Source organism: Lagopus leucura, unplaced genomic scaffold (genome assembly GCF_019238085.1).
Source record: "Lagopus leucura isolate 7727_CA_CO unplaced genomic scaffold, USGS_WTPT01 Super-Scaffold_100002, whole genome shotgun sequence".
NCBI classification, from domain to species: domain Eukaryota; kingdom Metazoa; phylum Chordata; class Aves; order Galliformes; family Phasianidae; genus Lagopus; species Lagopus leucura.
Window position 1 is genome coordinate 77,243,292 of NW_024962263.1, and position 25,518 is coordinate 77,268,809.

The following is a 25,518-nucleotide window of genomic DNA, read 5'->3' on the forward strand; positions in this document are numbered from 1 at the left end:
TTCCAAGCCGAGGAAGCAGATAGACAGTGTTTTGGCTGTTTCCAGGCAGATCAGGCTTTTATTCCCCTTCTCTCTCCCTTTTAGTGTGCGTAAGTCAGTGTGCACAGAGCTGGGCTTGACCCTGAGTCAGCAGTGCGAGAGCACTCATTCACCATGTGACAGAAATCATGTCACAGCATCATCCCACGGAAGAGAAAAAAAAAAAGAAAGAAAGAAAGGAAAGAGGCAAAGAGGCTCAAGCCCTCCGATCTTTCATCCTCAACGAATTACTGTTCGGCATATTAGTGACACCACTAACAGTAGGAAAGCTGCTTTCTCTTGCAGTGGGTTTATTGAGAAGATTATTAAAACTTTTTCATTGAAGAACACTTGGCAGAGACTTCTGAAAAAGTTCCAAGGACGTTTTTGCCCGCATCCACCTCCAACGGAACAAGTAGCACTTGGGGGAGAAAAAAAGCAAGCAAAACCCCACCGCCAGTCCTCATGGCTGCAAAAAAGGGTCCTGAGCGAGCATGCCTTGTGAGTGAGAGGGACACCAAGAGGTACTCCTTAGCCCTAGACAGGTAACACAGCTCCGTGCTTCCTTCTCTGCCATTGCTTTGTCTTTGTCAGAAACATGAGGGTCACTCATGTGCAGACGGGCTGCCAAAGCTGAAGTATGGGGATTTTCACTGCATGTATGGGGAACAGCTTTCACTATTTTCCAAATGTTTTGTTTGATATTTTTTCATTTCCAAACTTTCTTAGTAAATGTTTGATGTATTTACCGTACAGCAGCCTGGTGTATCTGTGTCTGTGATGGACTGAACCTATCCGCTGCTGAAGCAAGAGTCTCCTGCTATGTATTTTATAAGCTGAGTAGATTTATTGAAAGATGCAAAACCTCATGGATTATGTTACAGTTTTAGGCTGAATTATTATAGTGCTATTGACATCATGTTTGATTCAAAGCTTCTTCATGCTTGAATGTCTAAATACTCTATTTGCTGTGAAAGAAATGTGATGCTACTAGGGACTTGATCCTGCAAAACCTTATTCGTGTGGATACTCTGTTAGGCTTGAAGCTGATGTGTCTCTCATGTGCCACAGGTCCTATAAGTAAATGCTTGCCTGAGTGAAGAAAGACCCTCTGAAAACATAAAATGTGTTATAACTTGGGTTCAAAATGAATATCAGTCAGTCACAAAATAGCTTAATAGTTTTAATAGTTAAACTTATTTTCATTCTTCTTCTTGACTCAGCGCAGCAAGTTTTTTTTTTTTTAATATCTGTTCAGTTACAGCTTAGCACCTCTTGCCATTTCCATTATCTCATTGGTTTTCAGGTTATTTGTTGCTTGGCTCTCTTAAAATGCGTGGGACAGAAAGGCATAAATGCTGTCGGTTCCAATGGAAATCCATCTCTCCATGTTCTTATACTGGAGTCACTTCCATCATATTTTAGTCATTTGAATGTCTGTGTTATTATTTAAATATTATTACACAGTTCCATAAATATAAATGGCACTGTCCAAAATGATTTTTATGGTAATGTTTCTGCTTTTAAAAAATACCACATGATTCTACAATTCATTTTTGTTACTGAAGTGTTTCAGAGCCTTTTCAATAGCTTGCAATTGTGTGGGCACAGCTTCAGTGCCTGAAGTCCTTTGGCCTCTCTGGACACAGGGGGCATCTCTGGACAAAACTTTTACAAGGCACAGGGAAGAGTGCCCTGAGGCAGAGACAATTGTTAGGAAAGGTGTGACATTTGTTCTTGTATCTCTTATGGCCTTTTTTACCAGGTGAAGTTTTATTAACTGCGAGAGCTGATTACTCATCCACATAGATGACCATCAATACATTTCAAGAACCACTTGGATTTGTTATGTCCTTCTGTGTTGTCCCTCCAGCAGATTGCAGGATGATTGAAGTCCTCCGTGAGAACCAGGGCTTGTGAACCTAAGGCTGTACCTATGTTTCTATAGAGGCCCAATCTGCCTGATCTTCCTGTTAAGATTGCCCATAGCAGATTGTCACTATCAACTAGCCCTATCTTCCCTTTAATCCAAACTCATAAGCTCTCAGCTGCCTCATCCATCAATGGGGATGCGGCCTGCTGGGCTCAAGCTTGCACAGACCAGCAGTGGGCACAGCCTCAGGTGTCTTAAGCCGATCAGTAGCAATAAGCTCATTTTAGCCATTGGTATAAATTACCATATTTTTCCATTCCCTGTGTGTAGGCTTAATGAACAGCTCCAGTGCTTTCAACAGAATCTATTTTGCACACGGATTGCCTCTTTCTTTGCCAGCCCCCAGTCTCTTTCTTTTTAATAAATGCTATTATTACAATACACAGGGAACAAAACTGTTTTTATCTCAATCGAGTGAGTAGAAAATCTGAATACAGGCCCCGTTCCCTGTGCACAGCCTGTGAGGGAGGGTGTTTTAGACATGCCAAGACTGTCAGTAGTCACTAGCGGGTTTGGATGCATTGAAGTTTCTCCTGCCAAACTTTAAATGCTTAAATGGGGCCTGTCTTTAACTGAGCTCTCTGAAAATCAGGTCAGCTGTAGGCTCTTAGGATAATTCAGGATGGAAGAGACCTCAGAAGGTCTCTGCTCTGACCTCATGCTTGAAGTAGGGTCAGCTCATATATCCAACAGGGTTGCTCAGGGCTTCATCTGCTCTAGTCTTGAAAATATCTCACAGGATGTAGACTGCACAACCTCTCTGGACAATTTGCTCCAATACTGAATTCTTGTCATAGTCCTTTTTTCCCCTTATATTCAGTCTCCATCCCTTTTGTTTTAATTTATGATCATTTCCTCATCCTTTCTTCACACAAATTAATTAAGCACCTCCTTCTCACTTACCTCTTAATAAACATTAGCAGACTGCTACTAGGTTCCCTTGAAGCCCCCTCTTCTCTAGGATGGAACTTTAGTTCCCGCAGGGCAAAGTGCTTCAGCCCTCAGCCATCCTGGTGGCCATCAATTGATCCCTTACGATTTTATTGCTTTTTCTTATACTGATGGCTTTAAAACTGTACAGTGTATTCTAGATGTAGTCTCAAAAGTCTGTTCCAAATGTAGGATTTTGCACTGATCCTTGCTGAATTTCATAGGTTATCTGTCAACTCAGTTGTACCTCTGGGTTGGAATCATATGTCAATTTGATCAAGGCATACTCTATGTCCTTCCCCAGGTGATGGATAAAGATATTAAACAGAACTTGTCCCAGGATAGCTGACACAATCCACATAGAATCATTAAGGTTGGAAAGACCAATAAGATCATCTTGTCCAATCATCAATCTATGCCTGTGATCACTCTAGACCATGTGCAGCATCCACTCTTCTATTTAAAGCCTCCAGGTTGGTGACTCCGCCACCTCCCCGGGCAGCCTGTTCCAATACCTCACCACTCTTTCTGAGAAGAAATTTTTCCTAACATCGAACTCAATATCCAACTTCTCACCATTCTCCAAGAAGAATATTAATCACAATTGTAACAGAATCTGAAGCTGAGCACTGAGAACTTCCTGCCTTTTTCAAAAGATGTCTGTAACTCAAATCAGAGGAGATTCATTTTTTTTTAGATTAGGCCTAGGATAGTTTTCTACTTTCTTTTAGCAATTGAGACAGTGTTGTGGGAAAATAAATTCTTCAGATAGTTAGTTATTTGATATGTTGATTACCTATCAAGTGATTTGGATAATAACTCTTAAAAACCAAAGAAACGTCTTGACCAAATTCCTGAGTTTTCTAGACCATTTTATTTCTTGCTGGCAATAGATTAGTGTAATGTTGACCAGAAATATTCAATATCACACTTCATTAACCAATGCATTTGTATCAGATTGTACCAAGTACACTGTGAGTTGGATTTTGGCTTGATGTGCATTTCTGATTATATTATTTATGTGTCATTACAGTGGGATTTGATTACCATACAAGAAGAGAAACTCAAAGCTTCTTGTCTCAAGAATTTTGCTTTTATTTTACTATAACTGAAATGAAAAAACAGGCATATGCAGAGCTAGAAAGACTCAAAGCTTTAATTGACCTTGGTCTAAACGTGTAGAGTTACAGTGACATACCTACCCCTACTTTTACTTCTGCTGTTGAACCTACATGATGGAAATAAGTTTTATTGCCCTCTGCTAAATCACCCTGACATCTGTGCCACGTAACTGCTGAGGGTCTATGACATACAGAAGATCTGAATCTTATCATGTTCAACTCGGATGGATGATGGTAGCGCTCTGAGAAAAGAGGCACAAAGAGGGTGATGCTGGAAGTGGGAAAGATGTGTACTTTAGAGCTTGTCTTCATGTAGAAGCTTTTAACAGGATTTAAACTTGACCAGCATTTATTCTTATCTATCAGTGAAGGCTTAGACTTGCACTTGATTCCTGTCATCCAGGCTCATACCACTAAATGAAAAGTTTGAAGAGAACTTGTAAGAGAGTGTAATCAGGTGGAGATTGATTTTCTATGATGTTGATATAGGGAATATTTTCTTCTTTTTCTGCCTTCCTGCAAGTGATATGCAAACTCTTATTGGGTCGAATAAAAGCTTTCCACCACTCTTAGTGCCTTGTGAAAGTCAGTGATTAAGAAAATTTTAGGTGTTTCTTGTAACTTCTGAAAGAGGTTGGTTGTGGGCCCTGTGGTTATCTCCTTCATACTGGCTTGTCATCTGGACAAAGCAGTGTAACGGCGATCTCAGCAAAACCCATACGATTGCTTTTTGCCTCGTGTAAGCAACATGAGACATTCTAGGAAGAACTGTGTCTGCCATACACCATCTCCATAGTACAGTTATTCCCATTTCATCTCAGAAAAAAAAAATAAATTAGAACCAAGATGATAAATGGTATAAAACAAATTAAATAACTCAGTCTCAGGAAATTGATGGTGAAGGCTTTATACCAATGATACATAAAAGTATGATTGGTGTGATAAAGGTAAGCATGGAATGGTCATTCAAAATTTATAACATTTGAACTAATTAAAACATCAGGCAGACAGCTTAAGACTAACAAAGATTGCATTATTTTTATATAAATCATAATTAATCTAACCACTTTTAAATCAGCCAGATTCATAGAACTACAGAGTTAAAGAATGGCTGAGGTTGGCAGGGACCTCAGGGTCCATCTGGCCAACCCCTGCTCAAGCAGGGACAAACACAGCAGGGGACCCAGGGCCATGCTGAGGTGACATTTGAAGATCTCCAGGGTGGAGACCCCACGGCCTCTGGGCAACCTGTGCCAGTGCTCTGTCACCTACACAACAGAAGTGCTTCCATGTTCAGTGTGAACTTTCTGTGTTCCATTTGGTGTCCACTGCCTCTTGTCCTGGCACTGGGCACCACTGAAAAGAGCCTGGCTCCATCCTCTGCACCTTCCCTTTAGGTACTGATAGACATTGATAGATTCCCCTGAGCCTCCTTTTCTCAAGGCTGAGCACTCCTAGCTCTCTCAGCCTCTCCTCACAGGAGAGGTGCTCCAGTCTCTTCATCACTTGGTGGCTTCTGATGAACACTCCAGTGTATACATGTCTCTCTTGCTATTGGGAACCCTAGAAAACAGAACACACTCCAGGTGCAGCCTTACCAATGCTAAGTAGAGGGGACGGTCAACTCTTTTGACCTGCTAGCCACATTTTGGGAAGATTACCATTAGCCTTCATAGCAGCAAGGTCACATTATTGGCTCATGTTCAATTTGTTGTCCACCAGGATTTCCAGGTTCTTCTTTGTAGAGCTGCTTTCCAGCTGAGTGACCCCCAGCATGTACTTGTGCCTTGAGTTGTTGTGGTTCCCGGAGGAAAGGTCTGTGAAGGGCTGTTAGGAATAAGCTGTGTTTCAGCTAGCTCCCAGCCTCCAGATTTGTGCAGCCTGGGAGAAGCATCAGGGAAGCACCACTCTGGACATCTTCTTTCCTTTTTTTTTTTGTCTGTGTGTGTCTCTTTGTTCTCACAACGGAGTTTGGATACATGTCTCTGAACACTTTTGCTGTAACTCTGTACAGCTGTTGCCATACTTTTATGCAGAAGGAAATTTGTTCACAATAGATTTATGCATACATGCTCAGACTCTCAAAATGAGACTAGATAAGATCATCATAGCTACAATTGCAATCTAATAGACATCTAAATGTATTCAAATACATAAATATTGCCTTTGTTTTGTGCTCAAAATACTGTGGGAGGAAAAGAAGAATCTGGATGGACAAGCTATAAACAAGGTATTATGTGACTTAGAAATGTTCAAGATGAATTAAGTGTTCGGTTGAAATCAGAGTTGTGTCAGCATAAGGGATGTGACTATGGCTTAAATAATTTTTATCTCTGAAGACATTTTCATACCCTTTCAGACACCAAAAATTACTCTTGTCCCTTGTGACAGAGGTTCTCTCCTGAAGGAAGTGTAGTAATTCCACATTTTGCTCTTTTCGCTGGGGTTCTCATAGCAGTCTAGGATGGCAATTATTCTTGTCAGATCAAAGCACCCAACAGATCAAGTGAAAACAAACAAAGGGAAGTTGCAGTCAAAAGCTCTTGCTAATGATTTGTGTGGAATTTACAATATGTATTAATATTTTCTTCCCTCCGTATATGCATGACTCAGTAGGTGCCTTTCTCTGATGTTTTCCCTGACTGTCTTTTTTAAAGGAAAGAGAATTTGAAATGGAGAGAAAAAAAATCTTTTAATCTGGATCTCTTGTTGCAGTGTGCTGAAGCAGAGATCTGATGCTCAAAGGCTACATCTTGCTCTAAAGCACTCAGGAGGGGTTTACAGTTTGTCACAACTGATCTCTGCACCTTAAGCTTTTGATTCACTCTTTTACAAAACTGTCTCTTAGATTCTTTTAATTAGTGGCAGACTGGTCTCAGAAGCAAAAAATAAAATAAAATGAATGGTTATGCACTAGAGCTGGCAGGAACCTTCCTAACTCGTGGGGCTGGATGCTGCTCTGTGAGTTCAAAGGGAGCAGCAACACTCACCACCCCTGACAATGAGACCACTTTCATTTAGGCACTTTTAGATAGAATAGTGTCACATTTGTGGGTTTATGCTGCCTCCATTTGCTTTTGCATCTGCTCAGTGAGGTCTGTGGACAGTGTTTTCCTAGCCCTCAGCAGAACTGTGAGGCTTTGTTTGCTGATGGAGGGGCTTGAAGTGGCCCATTTTGTTAGCAGCAAGGAGAGGATTTGGTGGCTCCGAAGTTGACAGGGGTAATTTTGGCATCCCTGCCCTGACAGGCTGTGGAAAGGATCATGACTCATGTTGTTAAGATGATTTTTACAATCAGTGCCAGCTGATGAAAATCGAATTAAAGGGAAATTAATTTTACATGCAAACTGCAGAAGAGCACTGGAAGTTAACTCCAGAGAGGGATCACAAGAAAGAAAACCTTGCATGCCCCAATCTCCTGGGGAGAGTGAGAAAACTACAGTATTTTATTCAGCCATCTGGAAGGAATCAGTTTGTGGTACCTTCTGAGTCTAATTCATCAGCAAAACATTGTGTGCAAGTGACACAGTGCACACGAGGAGTCCGATGAATGCAAAACTCAGGCACTGGAGGACGACTGGCTGCAGGCACCCTGGCTGCCATATGGGCAGCCCATTCCCCAGATGGCTCAGCTCCCATTTATTTGCTGTTGTGGGGAAAAAAAAACATGAAAAGAAAAACATAGCAAAAAAAAAGACTGAGAAAACTAAGTGTCTCCTAGGCATCAGGGATCGCTCTTTCATGCAGGCTCTTGGAGGCAAGCACAAGGAATCAGTGGCCTCTGCTGAGCAAACAGAGACCGCATGCTAACCTGGCTGGGAAACAAGCTGACTCAGGGGAACATGCTGAACCCTTGGAACATCTCAAAAATATTTACAAACCCAAACCCACACTTATTATGTACAGTTGCAGGGCTCAGCTGCCACGAAAGCAGAGAAAGTGCTATTGATTAGACAGGCCAAGAGCCTCTGAGGAACTGAAGAACCCCATGGGCTGATTCTTACTCATCAGTAGATGAGGGCTGTGCAATGCCCTGGTGAGACCAGCGGAGCAGTTGCAGGCTGCTCCAACTGCCCAAAAGGCAGCTGGAAAGGTTTGTGACTACAGTGCCTTTTTTTCTTGACACTGATCACTGCTGATTGGCAGACAGTGGTGCAATTTATTTCCAGTGAGATTTCAGGCAATTTTTCACTTCCATCAACAGTACAGAAACACCACACAAAGTCACTAAGATGCTTGCACTTCCCCTTCATGCAGCTGATGAAACAGCTCTTCTTGAAGAAAAGTCTCTACTCTTTTGAATGGGAAAAAGAGGCTGTCATTACAAGGGGAAGTGAAACAAATAGCTGTAATGTGATTATATGAACATTACAAATATCCATCTGGGCAGAATTCCCCTTTGGATACCATAGTGCACTCTCATGAGCAGCAGCAGCCACAAATGCTGTAGCTGGAGTGACATAATGGTTTTTTAAGGTTTTTCTTTTTTTTTCATTTGGGCTCTTCTCAGTTGGGAGATACAGAGAAGGGGCTGTTCTTACTTAGCAAACCATCTTCAGGCTTCCAAGAATGAACTCTGGGCTGCCCTAGTGCAAGTACCACATGTGATGGTTGTTCAGGAACTCCTGCAGCCTCAATGCGTCATAGCTCCGCGTGTCCCTTCTCCCATCCCTTATTTCCCAGGAAAGCCCTAAAGAAGGACAGCACTGGGGTTTTGTGACAGATCAGATGTCAGATCAGATGGGAAATTACCTTGGGATAAGACGGTTCTATGAGAGCTGCTTCTGCTGAACTTTTCTCTTTTTTATGGCACAAAGGGCTCAGCGAGCTTTGAAGAACTGATTTCTTTGATTTTTTAAATGCCTTTGAAACCTTTTAGCTAATATCTTCCATGCTCAGGCCCTGCTGGAAGATGGAGAGTTTTTGTGCTTGAGTGAAAATTTGAGATAAAACAGTTCTGCATGCAGAGAGAGGAGAGAAATGTCTTTAGTCAATTATATTAACAAAATAAAAGATTAAAAAAATCTATTTTTGCATTGTCTTCATAATAAAGCTGTTGGAAATAGAAAACCAAAAATTCCCTCAGAATTACCTCCATGCTACGCGGAACTTGGTTGGTATCTGCCTGAGGTATGACTTTTTGAAATTCTTGTGCTGAGCAGTCGGAGTCCTTTTCTTTCTGTCACCTTTTTCATTATGTGCACAATGTACACAAGCCAGAGAAAGTCACCCTCCGCTTCATAAACTGGTAAATGATGTAGGAGAGCCTGGAGAGCTTGGAAACCCTGCCAGAGCTTCATTTCATGTGCAGCTCCCTCCCACCGAGTCCTGCTTGCATGAGCAAGCCTCCTCGATGAACCACTGTTCCCAGTGCTGCTTTTATCTTACAGAAGAATTAATTACATACTTTCTGGGGCTGCAGGGTTAGAAGCCAAAATAACTGGGGTTTTTCTTTTTTAACCTTCTGTTCCTTTCAATCCCAAAGGATGAGCTGGCATCAGAAGAATTTCAATGAGGAGAGGCAGCAGCAGGAAGAAGAAAATGCTGAAGCTAATCAAGCATATCACTGTCATGGCTACTTACAGGCCTATGAGGATAGGAAAGGGGAGCAGCACCGAGCACGGAGGAAGCTCTACACAGCATCAGTAATTTGCATCATCTTCATGGTTGCTGAGATTACAGGGGAGTATCTTTGCTCAGCTGTGTGCCCAGCACATCTGTACTCCTGCCCTTTTGCACTTACTCTGCCTACGGTGACGCTCAGTGCACAGGGGTGACCCCACCTGGGATCAAGTAACACTCCTTCCTCTCCAGTCTTTAAAAGAATATATTTTTTTCTCCAGTTAAATTAACAAAATAAGCATCTGGGTAGGACTAGGAGGATCAGTTAATGGCCTCAACTGTTCTCTCAGGTGTTTCAGCTCAGATAAAAGTGGCTGCCATGTCTCAGCATCATGTCACAAAAGGATTTTTAATAATTTAAGTTACTTTTCTGGGAAAAGATAAAGGGATTTTACATGCTTATTCAGGCCAATGAGCCTTCAGCACTGGTGAGGGCCGCTTGCAGCAGGATCTGATATTAAATGCAACAATCTTTACAAAATCTGGGGAAATCCACGGCCAGATTCACCATCTGCTTTTCCTCAGTTAAGTCAATGTATTTATACCAGAGCATGTTTATCTCTTAAATTGGCCTGCTGGTGTGCCTCTGGATCAATTGAAGATTATTCCCCTGTCTAATTAGCTTTCACTTCTGGACCTATGATACAACATCCAAGATAAGTTTTTGGCTCTCTCCTAAAGCATTTGCTTTCATTTTGTACCCCTGATCTGCCCTCTGGATTGCTTCTGTGATACTGATACACACCTGATAGTTGCTGGCTCTTTAGTTTCCACTTCTCTATGGTGAGGTAAGGTAAGAAACAAGGAATCTCACAGGTCTTTGCCACATGTATTCCAGGGGTATGAAAAAATCGGCCAGAAAGGTCTCTGAAAGGTCTCTGTGATTCTGTGATTCTGTGATTCTGAAACCCATGTTTTTCCAGAGCCTGCCTGTGGAGTCCCCATGAAAATGAAATAGAAAGGCTTTGCGTTCCTCACAAGTGAGACTTGGGAGCACTGATGGAGACACTGCACTTCTGCCTTTGCTCTTAGCTGCCAAACCCAGCAGAGATTTCTCCATCTCTTTCTTCCCACAGGTTTCTTCTGCATGAAGCCTGCTTGTTTGTAGGTCATGTGCATTTTGCCCATGAAAATTGGTGCACACCACCAATCTCCATGCAGTAATTTCCAGTGCCAGAAGAAATGCATTATTAGCAAAACCATGTAATCAGCAGGCCTAAGTTTGGTGAATGCAGCAATGCTAGAGGATAATTGGAAGGACAGATGATACGTTAACTAAATGTTTCATTTTGCTTAATGAATCATACAGCTTTCTGTAGTGACAGCTTAAGTAACAGGCTTGAAAACCATTTTGCTTCAGACCATTACACTTTGACAAACCAGTTATTAACAGCAGTTACAGACAGCAGTCTACGGAGTTTTTTGTAATTATGAACCACACATTTAATTTTTTTAATCATCAGGCCAGACAGCATGTGCCTGATGATTGACCAGAGAGTGACTGACATTTTCTACTGCTTTGTGGTATGCAAAGCTATAAACAGCCATCATGAGTAATAGTAACTCATAAAGGCCACTTGTTGGGGGTACTGATACAGAGCAGTAAAAGCCTGTAAATATTGCACAGTTTTTCCTCCTGAGAGTAAGCAAGATATTCCCCTTCCTTTTAGTCTTAGGAACAAACAACTTCTCAGGTGTTATTATGTTACACAAGAAAGAAAAGCTACATCACTCTCAAAGATGTTGACAAACTGTGTTTCACTGAACCCCTAGATACTCCCTGTGATTTTTTTTTCTTTTCATTCAAACCATCTGTGCTGTCCCACATTGCCTTCCCAAAAGGGGCACTGCTGGCCAAGCCTGCTGCACAAACCATCTCAGAAAGACTATTACCTTCTCTTCTTCCAATGTAATTCCACTGCAAACTCCAGAGATCTGGAGATATTAGTCAAGCCAATGACACCCTGTGTACAGCCCTGATATAAAAGTGCTTTCCAAGGATTTTTACTGGCTAAGGACCAAATATGAATTTCGAAGTACATTTTTTCCACTTGGATAAAGAAACAAACCTAGCATGTGTTATCACGTCAAAAAGGAACATAAAGACTTGACCAAGTTGCTAAGATAAATGGACTGAGATCTCAGAAACTCACCCAAGGCATCAGCTATGGCAGCAATACATAAAATAATAATTTGCCAACATTTTTCAGAGACAGCAGGCTAGAAGCAAGCTTTTGTAAGGTTGTCCCAAGGAACATGGAAATACATTATCTAAAATGCAATAGGGCTTTGCAGGCAGCTTGTGATCTATGCCTTTGTTTGCTGAAAGGTAGCTGATGCCCTGGCTGTTAACATCTGTGCACTGTCAGACAAGCCTGTTTCCCTCTGCTATGTAGAATTGTTTTCCACCCATGAAAGAGCTGTCCTGCAAACAGTGAAAGTCTAGAATCTATGTAATGACAAAAAAATTAATGTGCCTTTACATCTGCTTACGTTCTGGGAAATCCTCATGTTGTTGAATTTTACATTTTACTATTGAGAATGGGATGCAGCAAAATTCTATAGTCCTTTCTTTTCCCTTTTGGGGAGTGACTCACAGGCAGCTGTAAGTGGGATTTATAGGGAGGCAACGGAAGAAACAACAACAAAAAAATGTTCCTTGTATGTGTGATATGCGTTTCCCTGGGGGGGGAAACCGCACAGTATAATGCATTCCAATGTAAGATCTGAATATGAAGAAATCAAACAGGTAGAGCATCTTGCTGGCATAAAGACTTTACATGTATAAGGAAACAAGAGGCTTCTCTACATGTCCATTTGGCAGTGGTGTTTTGCTGAGGGTTTGAAAGAAGCATTTTGGGTTTTACAGTGTTTTTCAGATTCATTTATTTTCATGTGGGCACTGGTCAAGAGAAGTAAGTGAGCTGAAGTTAATGAAACAACTGAAGAAGGATAGAAATACACTGACAATAGAAATTGTCAAATGCAGAAACTAGATGCTTTGTCTTGATCATTTCACATTCCCATTTTTTTACATTAATTCTGTGATGAAAACATTCCCCTGCTACGCCAAGTTGGCAGGACAGCTTTCTGCCTGTGGTCCGTGTCTTTTCTTGCAGCCACTGGCAGCTGGGGTTCGTTTAGAACAATCTTCAGTTTCTTTGCCTTTAGCCCTGAGACATGGTTACAAGGACTTGGCAAAATAGCACTTGGTTTGCTGGGTAAAAGAAATGCAATTTCAGACAGCCTATTTTTTTTTTTTCAGAATTCACATGAAAATCACCTTCCTCACCCCCAAAGTAAAATGACATTTAGCCACATTTTTTTTCAGCTCCAACAGCAAAATTAAACCACGCATTACAGCTATGAAATGGTAGATTGGTCCTGCAAACAGAACATTTTTCTCCATGCCCTTACTAAGATGGCTGGTTGTTTATCACAGCTCTTATGCTGGAAACTTCCCTTTTATTCCTATTTAATGTTTGCCTGTGACAAACAAAAGGTCTGGCATCCAGTCATCAGGAATAACATTCGTCTTTCCCTGTTACAAATAAGGAATCAGTTCCAGCAATCTACAATACTATAGTGAAAGGATACTGGAAATATGATGCCTGAGTCTGTCTTTCACCAAGAAAGATATTAAAGTAGTTGTAGTAAAATAGTCCATATAGTAATATAAACACAACAGTTATGAATCACAGCATTGTCCTTAAGACACTCAGTTATCTATGTGGGACAAATACCTTGTTATTTATTTGTACCTTTCTCTGCATGAATGAGGTACAAAATGAAGCAATTTATGAAGAATTTTGAGTCATAGGTCTGATCTGTCAAAATGAAATACTTCCTAGATCCCATGTTTGATCCAGTTGACTCCAGGATGTGACCAGAGCCATGACAAGGCCATGTGCTTCCCACAGGTGGACAGATAGCTGGCAGCCTGGCGGTGGTCAGTGATGCAGCACACATCCTGGTGGACCTGACGAGCTTCCTGATCAGTCTCTTCTCACTGTGGCTGGCCTCCAAGCCTCCCACCAAGCAGTTAACTTTCGGGTGGCACCGAGCAGGTAGCAAATGAGAGAACTGCATCCAATATCCAATATCAGTGTCTATTTGATTTCATTCTGTGATAGTTATGTTTCTTGCTCAATTTCTGAAGTGTGTTTCCAGTTTAATATGCAGGTGGGTGCCTTGACAGAGTAGCGGAGAGCAGTCGGGTGGGTCACAGTCACTGCATGCTGACTGACTGGAAGAACTTTACCTCTTTTCTCAGACTGATAGATTGGCTTTGTCATGCAAAACTGTATGACAAGGCTCAGATTTAGCAGGAGCCACCTGATTGCCTCCAGTGCCCTAAACCAGGCAGCAGAATAAGTCAGGGCAGCAGTCCTACACAATCCTTTGGGTATGCAGCTACTTTTAACAGCATGGTTAGAAGCACAGTATTGAATGAGACTGATGTATGAGTCAGACTTACTTCCACATAGGAAAGTTCTCTTCAGCTGCCGTTTCTTTCTCTTACAATCATAAGTTTCCCAAGCAATCCCTTGGTATCACATGCTGTACTTTGATGGTGCTAGCAGTCCTAAGTAAATTTGAGTGAGAATATTTAAAATAAAATATTTAATACTACTGAACTGGTCTGGATGATTCGCTGGGATTTTGCTAAGCTTCTACATTGAAAAATAATGTAAAGATGACCTCTAGCAGTGGTGGAGTACACACACATAAATGACTTTACAGTGGTGGAGTATATACACACGTACAGACATTCTTGCAGGTGCTCACAAAGGCTGTTGGCTCCTTCATAGCTATCAGCACCTTCTTCTGGGCCAAGTTTGCAAGGTTTCATTTTGTAATTTGGAAAATAGAAACACCACAGGTGTTGAATACCACTTTTAGCTTTTCTCTATGTCCTTTTAAGTAAAACTAGACTTCCAGGAGGTTGCAGTTTCATTCATTAATCATCAATTTTAGACAAAATAGTTATTTTTATAAGCCTCTGAGGCCCAGACTGATGCAAAATTTGTGACTGTCATGAAAATACATTCAAAACTGTACACTGAGGTTTAGCTGCTTTCACAGATTATCAGTGGAGATCTGTGCAAGTGGTTTGTTCTTTATGGCTCTCTATTTCTTCGCTGTGAATTTTCATTTTCCTTGGAATTGTGTCAGTTGTGCTCATAAAGTGCTGCATTTACCCATTCAAGTCACATGGCAATTACTAGTTCCACATCCTGTTAAAAACATTCTGCACGTTCATACAAACATCCCCAGACCTTGCCTATGGCAGTTTAATAAACGTTGGCATTGGGGACATCGGATTTAGTTGAGCACAACTCAGAGCCAATAGAGACAAAATTGAATTTTGCTGCCCCAGGGACAAAATAACTTCTTTTGTCTTTATCACCACTAGTGGCATTGGTTGGAAAAAGTCTCAGGAGAGAGGTAGGAGGGGTTTGCTGGCCTTGTCGGGGGCATTCATTGGTTTTCTGAATTGTGAAATGAAGGGAGGTGGGCAGAAATAAGGGAAGCTGTTGGAGGGGATTATGTCTTCCAGCAAGTCTGAGTGAGCCATGTCTCTCTCCTTCCCTCCCACCTCTATTCTTCTGACTGAGCTAATCTCACAGTGGGAGAAGAGCTGGTTCCTGGGCCTTCACAACACATTGGATGGGCCAGGCAAGTACACAGGATGTAAAAGAACTGCTCTTTTATTTCTTCTTCCCATTCCTGTTTCTTTTACTCCTCCCAAAGCTCCTACAACAGGCCTTTTCTTCTCTCCAGTTTCTCCAAATGCTCCATGAGCTCCACATCGGGAAGCAGACAAAAGAATGTAGAAAACAGTTAGGCCACCATCTTCATAAGGTTGCCCAGGACAGCCACTTGATTTGCCTGTGACCAAAATATGTCTTGGCCCATTCCTTATGTGCACCTATCAGCTTACACACAAGTGACTCTCTTGGCTGTAGGATTCACAAACTTAGAACAACTAGCATCATACCCTTAATAATTCTTGTGTTTCTGTTATGATTACTGTTAAAATTAGATTTTTAAAATTCATAGAAATTCTGGGAGCTTTGATGTCTATGATAATCATTTGGATGGTGACTGGTGTGCTGACATATTTGGCTAGCATGAGGCTGCTACACCCCAATTATGATATTGATGCTGCAGTGATGCTCATCACCTCTGCTTGTGCTGTATTCGCCAATATCCTGTAAGTTACCTTGTTTTCCATTCCAAATAAATAACTTCTAACAGTGAATCTGCTGGTGTATTTCAGTAATAGATGATGGAGAGATATTGACCTCAAAAATATCCAGAGTGTAATGAGTTTTATGAGAGTATGGGTTGGGTAGAGAAGAGAGGTCCCGCTGCTCTCCTACATTCTCTTTGCTGCCAAACTGGGGAGGGAAATTACAAAAACAGAAACTCTGTGAATAAAAATAATTATTTCTATTTCGTATTTTATTAGACATCAGAAGATTCAAGAACTCTGTAGAAAATGAGTTCTCATTAATTCCCCTACTCACAGACTTTCCCGTTTGTATGCAAAACACTGAAATACTTACCAATGATCTGCTTAGCCACTCTGTGTTATTACCTAGTGTGTCTGATTGTACTGTTCAGCATTCAGAAATGAGAGAGGTAATGACGTGTGTGATGTCACTGCTCTCAAAGACACGATAACCTCAGAGTTTTACATCTTTTGCAGACTAAGCCTGATTCTGCACCAAACTGGACACAGGCATAGCCACGGAGCAGAAGCCAGGGAAACCTCACTGGCCTCTCTGGAAAAACCAGCTCTGAGCAATGCCAGCCTGCGGGCAGCCTTTGTGCATGCCATTGGGGATTTATTCCAGAGTATTAGTGTGCTAATTAGTGCACTTATCATCTTCTTTAAGGTTAGTTTCATTAGTTCACTTGCTCTCCTTGCAATTAAGGATAACGATTTTTTTCACAGCATTGTAAAACTAGGTTCTGTGTAAATATTTTCTGTGTTTAAATGATACGCATTGTAATTTAGTCAAGGACAATTATACTCGTTCTTGGGAATTGAAAAGGCTATTGGGAGTGTCACCATTTCTTGGTGTTTGAACTGAAAGAAGGGTATTTTCATGTCTCTCTCTTTATTCTCATACACTCATAGCACCCTCACCCCCTGCGCTAACTGGCAAATGAGGTCAACGCTGATTCTGTACTAGAAGAATGGAATGCATTATTCTTACAGATTAACTAACTAAAAATGGCAATAACCAACAATAATGAAATTAACAAAGTATTGTGTTCGTATTTTTTTAGCCAGAATACAAAATAGCTGATCCAATCTGCACATTTGTGTTTTCCATCTTTGTTTTGGCAACCACCATCACCATTTTAAGGGATATTTTGGTTGCGTTAATGGAAGGTAGGACCTGATTCCAGAATCAATGGCTATATTTTGTTCTTTCTCTCTTGCTGACAAAACTATAATAGGATGCCTCTCTATCAATTTCCAACACTCGTAAGTGTGATCATGCTAAAATTCTAATTAAAATTTTAATCTGAATTCTTTTCTACCATTACACCAGAAAACTTCTACACATTCCAATTTTTGTAAAAACTGGCCTATTGGTGATTTATTAACAAACTCCCAGTGTATTACTAAAGCTTTAGTTTGTCATAACATTATATTATCCCTTCAGCAAAATAAATGTCTACTTGCTTTGTTCATTGTGTAATTCCTTTACCCATGTGAAAAACAAGTCTCTGCCAAAAAGACCAAAGAAAAGAGAAAGGCTGTGCTTTGAACCGTGTCTGTAAAACAGACAGGGTGCAAGAGGCAGAAGTTTCAAAGATTTTCAGTTATGCCCATCCAGAAAAGCAAGCCAATGGAGCTTTCTAGTCACGTTCGGGCACATGGAAATAGACAATTCCCAGCACATCAACATGAAGGCAACAAGAGCTATACTCAGTAATATTTAATCCTGCCAGCTATGGGTCTGAACATTTGATGTGCAAGGCCAAACGTCTGGAGCAAGTCACAAATGCATGTTCTTGCCTTCCTTATACACTGAATAATGCAATACAACGTCTTTCTCTGCAGTGAAGATTTAGGGTGAAAAGGAAAAATAGCTGTAACAAAGCAGGTTTTGAATGTATACAAGTTACTTGGTGTTACAATCTGCATGCCTGTTTAATTCTCTTTCATTCTTCCCCTACTGCTGGTTCAAGAAAGGAAATTTTCAACATTCTTTTACAGTAAAGCTTCATTCTAGTATTGATCTTCTTTCAGTGACTGAGAGATAGTTTACATTTGTGTAGAAGTGTACCTGAATAGAAGGCAGCAGCTGGCTGTATCTTGGCTGCTGACAAAACAGATGATCTCTTGATTACTGAAAAACCAAACTACCAAGGAGGCCTGGCAGCCCTGAGGGATCTTTTTCTCAGAGCAGAGATTGCCAACTGCTGTAAGCAGTACTCACATGCTCTGCCACAAGCCTCTTCAAGCTTGAACTCCAGGGAATTTGGTGAAGCCAGTCTTCTGCCTCCTAAGTAGCATATTTCTGCCCAGAATTTTCCGAAGAGAAATAGGATATTGGAGGTAGTGACTTATTAGCATCAGTTATGTTATGAGAGACCCAATTAATCAATACAATACTTATCATTATTATACTTAATAATCAGTGTCATTAAAAATACTTTGTCAATTTACTGATCCAAGCAAAACATGATAAACACAGTTGTTCAAGTAGGCATAAAGGTGCACTTCTAAATTCCCATGTCTCACGACAGAGAAGACCCATAATTCAATTCTTTGGGCAAATTTGGACTGAACACTGAATTTCATATTGCAAGTACCCCCGTTACAAGTGTCCTCATTCTGAATAAGGGTTGACATCGTCATTATCATATTTTGTATGAAGGCCCATTTAAGAAGACAATCACTTATCTACTAATTAACTAACCTGTAATCTTGTTTTATCTCATTTAATATTCCCAGGACAAACCATTTTAATCTTTGTTTGTCTTTGCCTCTCCATTAAACTGATGTTTCTCAATCATGTATGGAGGACAAAATTCCTCACAGATACTCAGGTGAGGCCATAAAATTAGCACTCACAAAAGATATCAGTGCTGAATCAAGACATGATCTGATTAAACAGTTGACCTGCCTATGCACATGGGACCAGCAAAATGTCTCCTAACACGTGCATAAGTTTCATTCTATAGAGAATTATAATACAAAGAATAGAAATGAAGTTTACAGTGAACTCCGAAATAAAGGGGCTTCCCAAGACAGAATATTTTAATAAAAATTGTACATCTAACTGAAGAAAGGTTCATGATGTGTTTTCCTCTAATGATCATATTTATTCTCTCTTAAAATTTATCTTTTTTCCCCACAATTTCTCTCTCTAAGGAACAGAGAAAGAACTTTCTTATGATGCAGTGAAAGCAAGAATTTTAGCAGTTGAGAAAGTGGAATCTGTTCACAGCCTTCATCTTTGGTCTCTGACGATGAATCAAACGATTCTATCTGCTCATGTGGCCACAGGTCAGTAAATTTCTGTAAACAGGGAAGAAGTATTCAGCAGCTGTCTGGGAAAGGTCAGGTAGTTCTGATTGGTGTACAACTGGCTGTATATCTGTTCTTGTTAAAATAAATGCCATTATTTTAGTGGAAAAATAAGAAAAGTAAAATGAAAAGCTTTCAAATCGTCCCCTCAGAAATCCTGCCAAAATAACAGGGGCTTGTAGTTAGCATAAAACTTGGAACTGCAGAGGCTGTGGAACAAGGAGGTAAACTACAGCATATTTCAAATAAATTAAAAGAATTAGATCCAGACCAGACTATTCTCAGAATATCAAATTGATTTTGGAATTGTTTTGTCAAATGTGAAAAGTGTTGATTGCTAGTAACAAAAACCTACAGGCCAAATCTGCATTCCTGATGCCTCTCCAGATGTAAAACAATCTTTAAAACATAGTTTGGAGCATAGAGAGAACTCCAGGGCAAACATTTTATCTTTAAAAGTATCTTTTTAATAATGTCCTTATTCCTGTTGACAAACTGCCCGTTATCCACATCAATTTTCTTGTCTGTTTGCTTTTTGCAACATGTACGTGCTATAGTTCATGTGAGAAAACTCTTCTTACGTAGTGCTTCATAGGCAAAGACCTCATGAAGCCCTACCTTCCCAGGAAGAGTAGGCAAATTCCCAATCATTTAGCACTGTTATTGCTCCCTGACTGGATGAACAAATCTTTATTAAGTATTCTTGCTTTCATCCAGAATTTATCTTCTGTCAATCTGAATTTCTTTGATGGTTAAAGTTGGGTCTTGCCAAAGTTGCATATTCTAACCACATTCAAATGAACAAACCTTTGCTGCCATGTAGAAGGATATAAAGGACAAGGGACACTGCTCAAAATCAGCTGCTTCATAGAAGTGCTAGGCCGTTTGTGAATGGTTTCTGTCACTCTTCAAACTATTACACTATATTTAATTTAATTGTTTTCTGCTTGCTGTCTATAGCAGACACAGTGGACAGTCAGAAGATTTTGAAAGACATCACCCAAGCCCTGTTTGAGCACTACAGCTTTCACTCCATCACCATTCAGATTGAATCAGGAGAGGATCAGAAACAAAACTGTGTCTTCTGTCAGGAGCCAAGGAATTAAAGGAAGCATTATGTTATGCATAATAATGACCACTCTTACAGGTCAATGGAGACTATATGTGCTGGTTATTTGTAATTGATTAATAATAAATGGTAATTAACTGCACTAAAAAGCCCTGCCACTGAGAGCTGTGCATGGACCATTATTTGTTGGTATTGGGTCCATCTATCAGCTAGATTACCTGTCCATCAGTGGCTACCTTCAATTACAAGAGATTCTAAATTACTCCTCACTGGCGTGACAGGCTGGCACTAAAGCAACATTAAAGAGTCCCTGTTTGTAATCACAGGTAACAAAAACTAATCAACCTTCAAATTACCCACAAACTAATTATCAAAAAAGGTAATGAAATGTAAATTTGGTATTAGCAAAGCTCAACACTATTACTCAGGATAAAGGAGAAAATTTAAACTTGCATGAGGGATGAAGAGATCTGGAAAACAAAGGCATGCTGATACGTGCTTTCTTTGCCTTCCTCCTCAGATGCGCACCATATTCTGCAGCATGTATCACAAAAGCATTAATTCCATTCAAAGTTGACAAATAGTTCTTCATTTCATGGCTACTTCTATTTAGTTTTTCAGCTAGCTCCCAACCAAACTCTTCTACCAGACACAGGCAGTATTCTAACCATTGAGACAACCCGTAACTCATATTGCCCAACACAATGACAGACTGTGATGGAACACGTGTAGCAGATTTTTGGAAGTCCTTGTCACAGGATGCTGCTGAGTTGTGACAATAAAAAAGACCAAGCGCTCCTAGAAGATGAAAATGTAATTAGGACAAAAAAAGACTTAGGGGACTTTATGAACATCAGCACAACCTGTGTTAATAACACAACTTGTGAACTAACGCCCTTCTTAGTAATGACTGTGGAGTGCAACCCACTAATGCTACATCTCTGAAGTCATATCAGATAATTAAAACTCCTTTGGCATGTCACACAGTCATTTGCTGATCAGGGAAGGGACATACCTCCCTTTTGGGCAGCAAATTCCCAAATACCCTGACCAAGGTGTATGTTAAATCTTCCTCTTCAACATGCTCCGTGGTCACTTTCTGCTCTTGACCATAATAGTGCAGCTTCAGTTTCCATGCAGAACTGGACTTAATGTTTTCCCACTTCACACTTCTTGCTTCCACAGCTGTAGGGCACACTTTATTAACCTGTTACTTAAACATAAAGTGTGTGAAACCAGGTGCTACTGAGTTCCTAAGCTGACAGTTGAACAGAAAGAGCACTGAGTTATTAAGCATTAAGGTATAAAAACATCTTCCTTTTTATGGAATTCAAGTTTTATTTGCAATAGGTTCACATTAATTTTCTACTTTATCATCCTAAAAAGATTAGAACTTATTATTATGAGCTTTTGGCTATGGATAGATAATTCATAACTATGTGATGAGAGACCAATACATTAAGTTGGCAATCATTACCTGTTAAGGGGAAAGGCAAATTATTCTGCTTCGTGGAAGCTTCCTGGAAGATCTTGTTAGATAAACCTCTCAGTGAAAGATAAGGTATTAAAATACAGAATTTCATGAGTATCTCATTATTTAGTGACTTGTAAGAACAAAGAGAGCAATTGTGGTATTCAGTACAATGCTAAAGACAATTCTTGCCCTTAACAGTTGAAACTCCCAAAGATAAGACATAGATAAATCAGATCACAGTAAAAAATTTGGAATGAAGAAATGAATTTTAATTTTGGCCAGTTTTTCTGCTGCTATAAATTAGCATGCTTGCCTCCTATCAAAACCAGCACAGCTGTGTTCAATCGGTAGCGTGGACATCCTTTTTATTAAAAGGGGAGGACAAGGTAATAGTATGGCCTTCATAGAAGAATATTTTGAGTGAGATGAGGATACAGACCTGGACATAATGGGGAATTTGAGGGCGCAGTTGTATTATCATGGACAACATAAAAGTTAATGAGTTGGTGAAAGAAGCATCTCCATGAGATACAGATTCAATTCTGAGATTTAAGTTGGGATAGAGGTGAAAACAAGAAGTTTAAAAGCAAGTGTTTGTCTTAGGAAAAGTTTCAAACATGAAAGTAACAAAGTCCCGTGGAAAAGCTGGATGGAAGCAGCCAGCACAAGGACTGATGAGGATATTGTCCAAATGAATTGAAAGGACAGGGAAGACTTACATTAAAACTTGGGGAAAAAAGTGATGAAACATAACGACACAAGGAAAGAAAATGTTAACCCAAAATACTGATCCTTAATGAAAAAGAGTAGGGGAAAGCTGCAAAGGAAGGTGTAAGAAAGAAATGAGAAGGCAGCTGCCATCCAGGTATGAGGTTGTTTTCAGAATAATATCTGACTGTCTGAAATTTCTGCAAAAATGCTGCTGTGGTGCAGGAAAGGTCAGGGCCACGGAATTCAGAGACAATTTATAGGTTTTTCTGTTTTTATTAACTTTACATTCTTTTGATCATCTGCAGAATAATTGTAAGAAAATTGATAAAAAATTGCTTTCTCTAAATCCATTCTTGGAGTTATTGTGAAAAAGAGAAGTATTTACCAAGAAAGTAGTCTAATTCCATATCTATGTGTATTTTGGTGGAATTCACTTCACATGGACAAGTACATGGATTACTGGCAACACTGAAATTTTAAGTATGTAAGTATGTTCATGTCCCTCTAAATGTTAATGTAGCCATTTTGCAGCTTGTAAATTATATAGTTCTCTAACCTCCAAGCAACCCTCTCCATCTTTTCTACAACCAAAATCTCATGTAAAGCTTGGTGGATATGGAATTTGCAGGACTTTTTTGAGCAGAAACCACGTATCTGACCAAGACAAAGCTGGATTATCCTTATCTAGCACTGACAAATGGCCTAGATGCCAAAGTTGCACAGAGATGCTCACCAAAAGGTGACAGAAATACTTATAGTGACTCAAAATGGAAACATGTAAGGTGCAAACCTGTTCTTAGGACCGCAGGCGTAGTCCTTTTCTTAAGAATCATTTCCTGCTTGTAAAGCTGGCATGCTATACCAGACCTTCTTCCGTGCTTCACCCAGCAATAATGCACACATACATACTTTTCTTCCTCTCTCCTTTTTTATCCCCTTGAACTGTTGTCCCCTGCTCCTCTATTTTTTTCCCATTTGTCTTTTTTTTTTTTTTTTTTTTTTTTTTTCTGCAAGGCCTAGACTGTGTGCCTATTCAAATTCCAATGCAAACATCATATTTTTTTCACTTATTTTTTTCTGCTTACAGCCTCTCCCATTCTTCTTCTTCACTCTGTGCGGTTAGATTAAAAGCTCCTTAGAAAGAGGCTGCCTTTACTCCATGTCTGCTGACAACATGGTATGAATGATCTTTTCATTTGACTTTATTTTAAGCACAATTAAAATGGGGTCCTAATAAAAATCTTCCAAGTATTGCACATTAGTCCATGTCAAGCACAACAATATAGTTAGTTTGTACTGAAGTTACCTATAAGTTTCATATCCAAAAAGTCATCTGCACTAGCTCCAGCTTAAGGTACGCTTTCATAATCTCAAGCCTGCTGATAATGTTCAGCTAAGAAAATAAAATCATTTCCCACCTAAGTAAACACAATTTAATCAAGAAAGTAATTAGAAACATTGAGTTGCTTAACTGCTTCCTGAATCATCACCTTCTTGAGGTCGTTCAGCAGGACTTCTCATTGCCAGGACTTTGTGTCAGACTGTATCTAGCAAGAATGCACTGCATTGAAGAATGCTTTGGAGAGCAGCCCAGTGAGAGAAATGGCTGCAATGGAAGTTCAGGTTGGATATTAGGAAACTGGGGGTCTTCAAGAAAAGGGTAGATGTGTCACTGAGTGGCATATTCTAGGGTGGTCACAGGCATGGGCTGATGGTTGGAACAGGTGATCTTAACAGTCCTTCCAACCTCAATGATTCCATATCTCTCTATGATTCTATACAATAGAGGAGTTTTAAGATGGTTACATTCAGATGCACATCCCAGTTGTTACATTGCTGAGGAAAGTGGCTGCTTTTCAATGAAATCTTCGCTTTTCACTTTTGATTTAAAAGAAATTAAAAATAAAAAAAAATGAAAAGAAGGAAGGAACAGAAGTTAAAAGGGCTGTTTTGTAAAACACTCCTGGTGGCATTGGAGTGGTTAGGCCCTGGAACGGGCTGCCCAGGGAGGTTGTGGATGCCCCGTCCTTGGACGTGTTTAAGGCCAGGTTGGACGGGGTCCTGGGCAACCTGATCTGAATGTGTATGTTTGGTGGCCCTGCTAGGCAGGGGGGTTGGAACTACATGATCCTTGGGGTCCCTTCCAACCCGGGTGATTCTGTGATCTGTGATTCTGTGATACCTCATGATTTGCATCCTTCTGTAGCAGCAGGGCTCACTAGATTTGTGTCCCAAAGTGCATTGCAGTCTGCTCTGACATGATGTGCTCTCTCTCCTTGTCAAACACTACAAAATGAAAGAGAATCCATTTATTCTAGGGATCTGGGACACAAAACACCCAAGGTATGAGTGCCATGACAAGCTGTGAAAGGTTTCCTGCTGTGACAGATGGCATAGGACTCCTTGCACATTATACCTATGACTTTCTCAGCTATTGGGAACAATCATTTAGGCCTTGTGAAGCACTGCAGTTTTTCTTTTAATTATTATTTTGTTATTTCCTTCTGTTAGTTATAGTCTGTACGACTTTCTTCTTGAAGACTGAAGCCGACTGGAACTGTTCATGTAGCTTCTGTCTAAAGGAGAAAGAGCAAGAATTCATTAATCATATCACGACTTGCTCACCCACAAAGAGAAATGAGAACACTGGGCTAGCTGCTGGACCAGGCAGTAATTCTGTTGTCAGAACTTGTGGAACTGGTGCGCTTCCCAGCAACAGCATGCAACCCAGATCTTTAACTTCTGGCTCCTGCCCTACTTTTTCATTTGCTGACAGGGAACTGTAAGAAATACTTTGAAGGATGCACTGTGCTTTGAAGGATGTGGTGCACTTTGAAGAAGCAGCAGAAACTACTGATGAGCTTATGGGGATGTCGCATCCAGCCTTCCCCTGCCATAGAGGTTTTCTGCAAAAGCAGTTCCTTTGTAGGAAGCAAGAGAAAATGATAAGGGCATAAATGGGAATTCCTGTGGACTTGAGTGCTATCACAGTGCCAGTCATCTGGGAAATGCTTGGGAACAAGCTGCAGAGCTGCAGTCAGTCTACAAAGGGGTGCAGCTCCCCTCAAAATGCATGAGCAG

General features: G+C 40.4%; 1 protein-coding gene across 1 annotated transcript; it reads left to right on the plus strand.

Moving 5' to 3' along the window:
- Positions 1-483: 483 nt before the first annotated feature.
- SLC30A8 (solute carrier family 30 member 8) lies at positions 484-20,289 on the plus strand. Its single transcript, XM_042869991.1, has 8 exons — positions 484-563; positions 9,488-9,696; positions 13,545-13,691; positions 15,688-15,841; positions 16,340-16,529; positions 16,927-17,032; positions 19,028-19,162; positions 20,144-20,289. Exons 1-8 carry the CDS (start codon positions 484-486, stop codon positions 20,287-20,289), a joined length of 1,167 nt encoding a protein of 388 aa, XP_042725925.1.
- Positions 20,290-25,518: the final 5,229 nt, after the last annotated feature.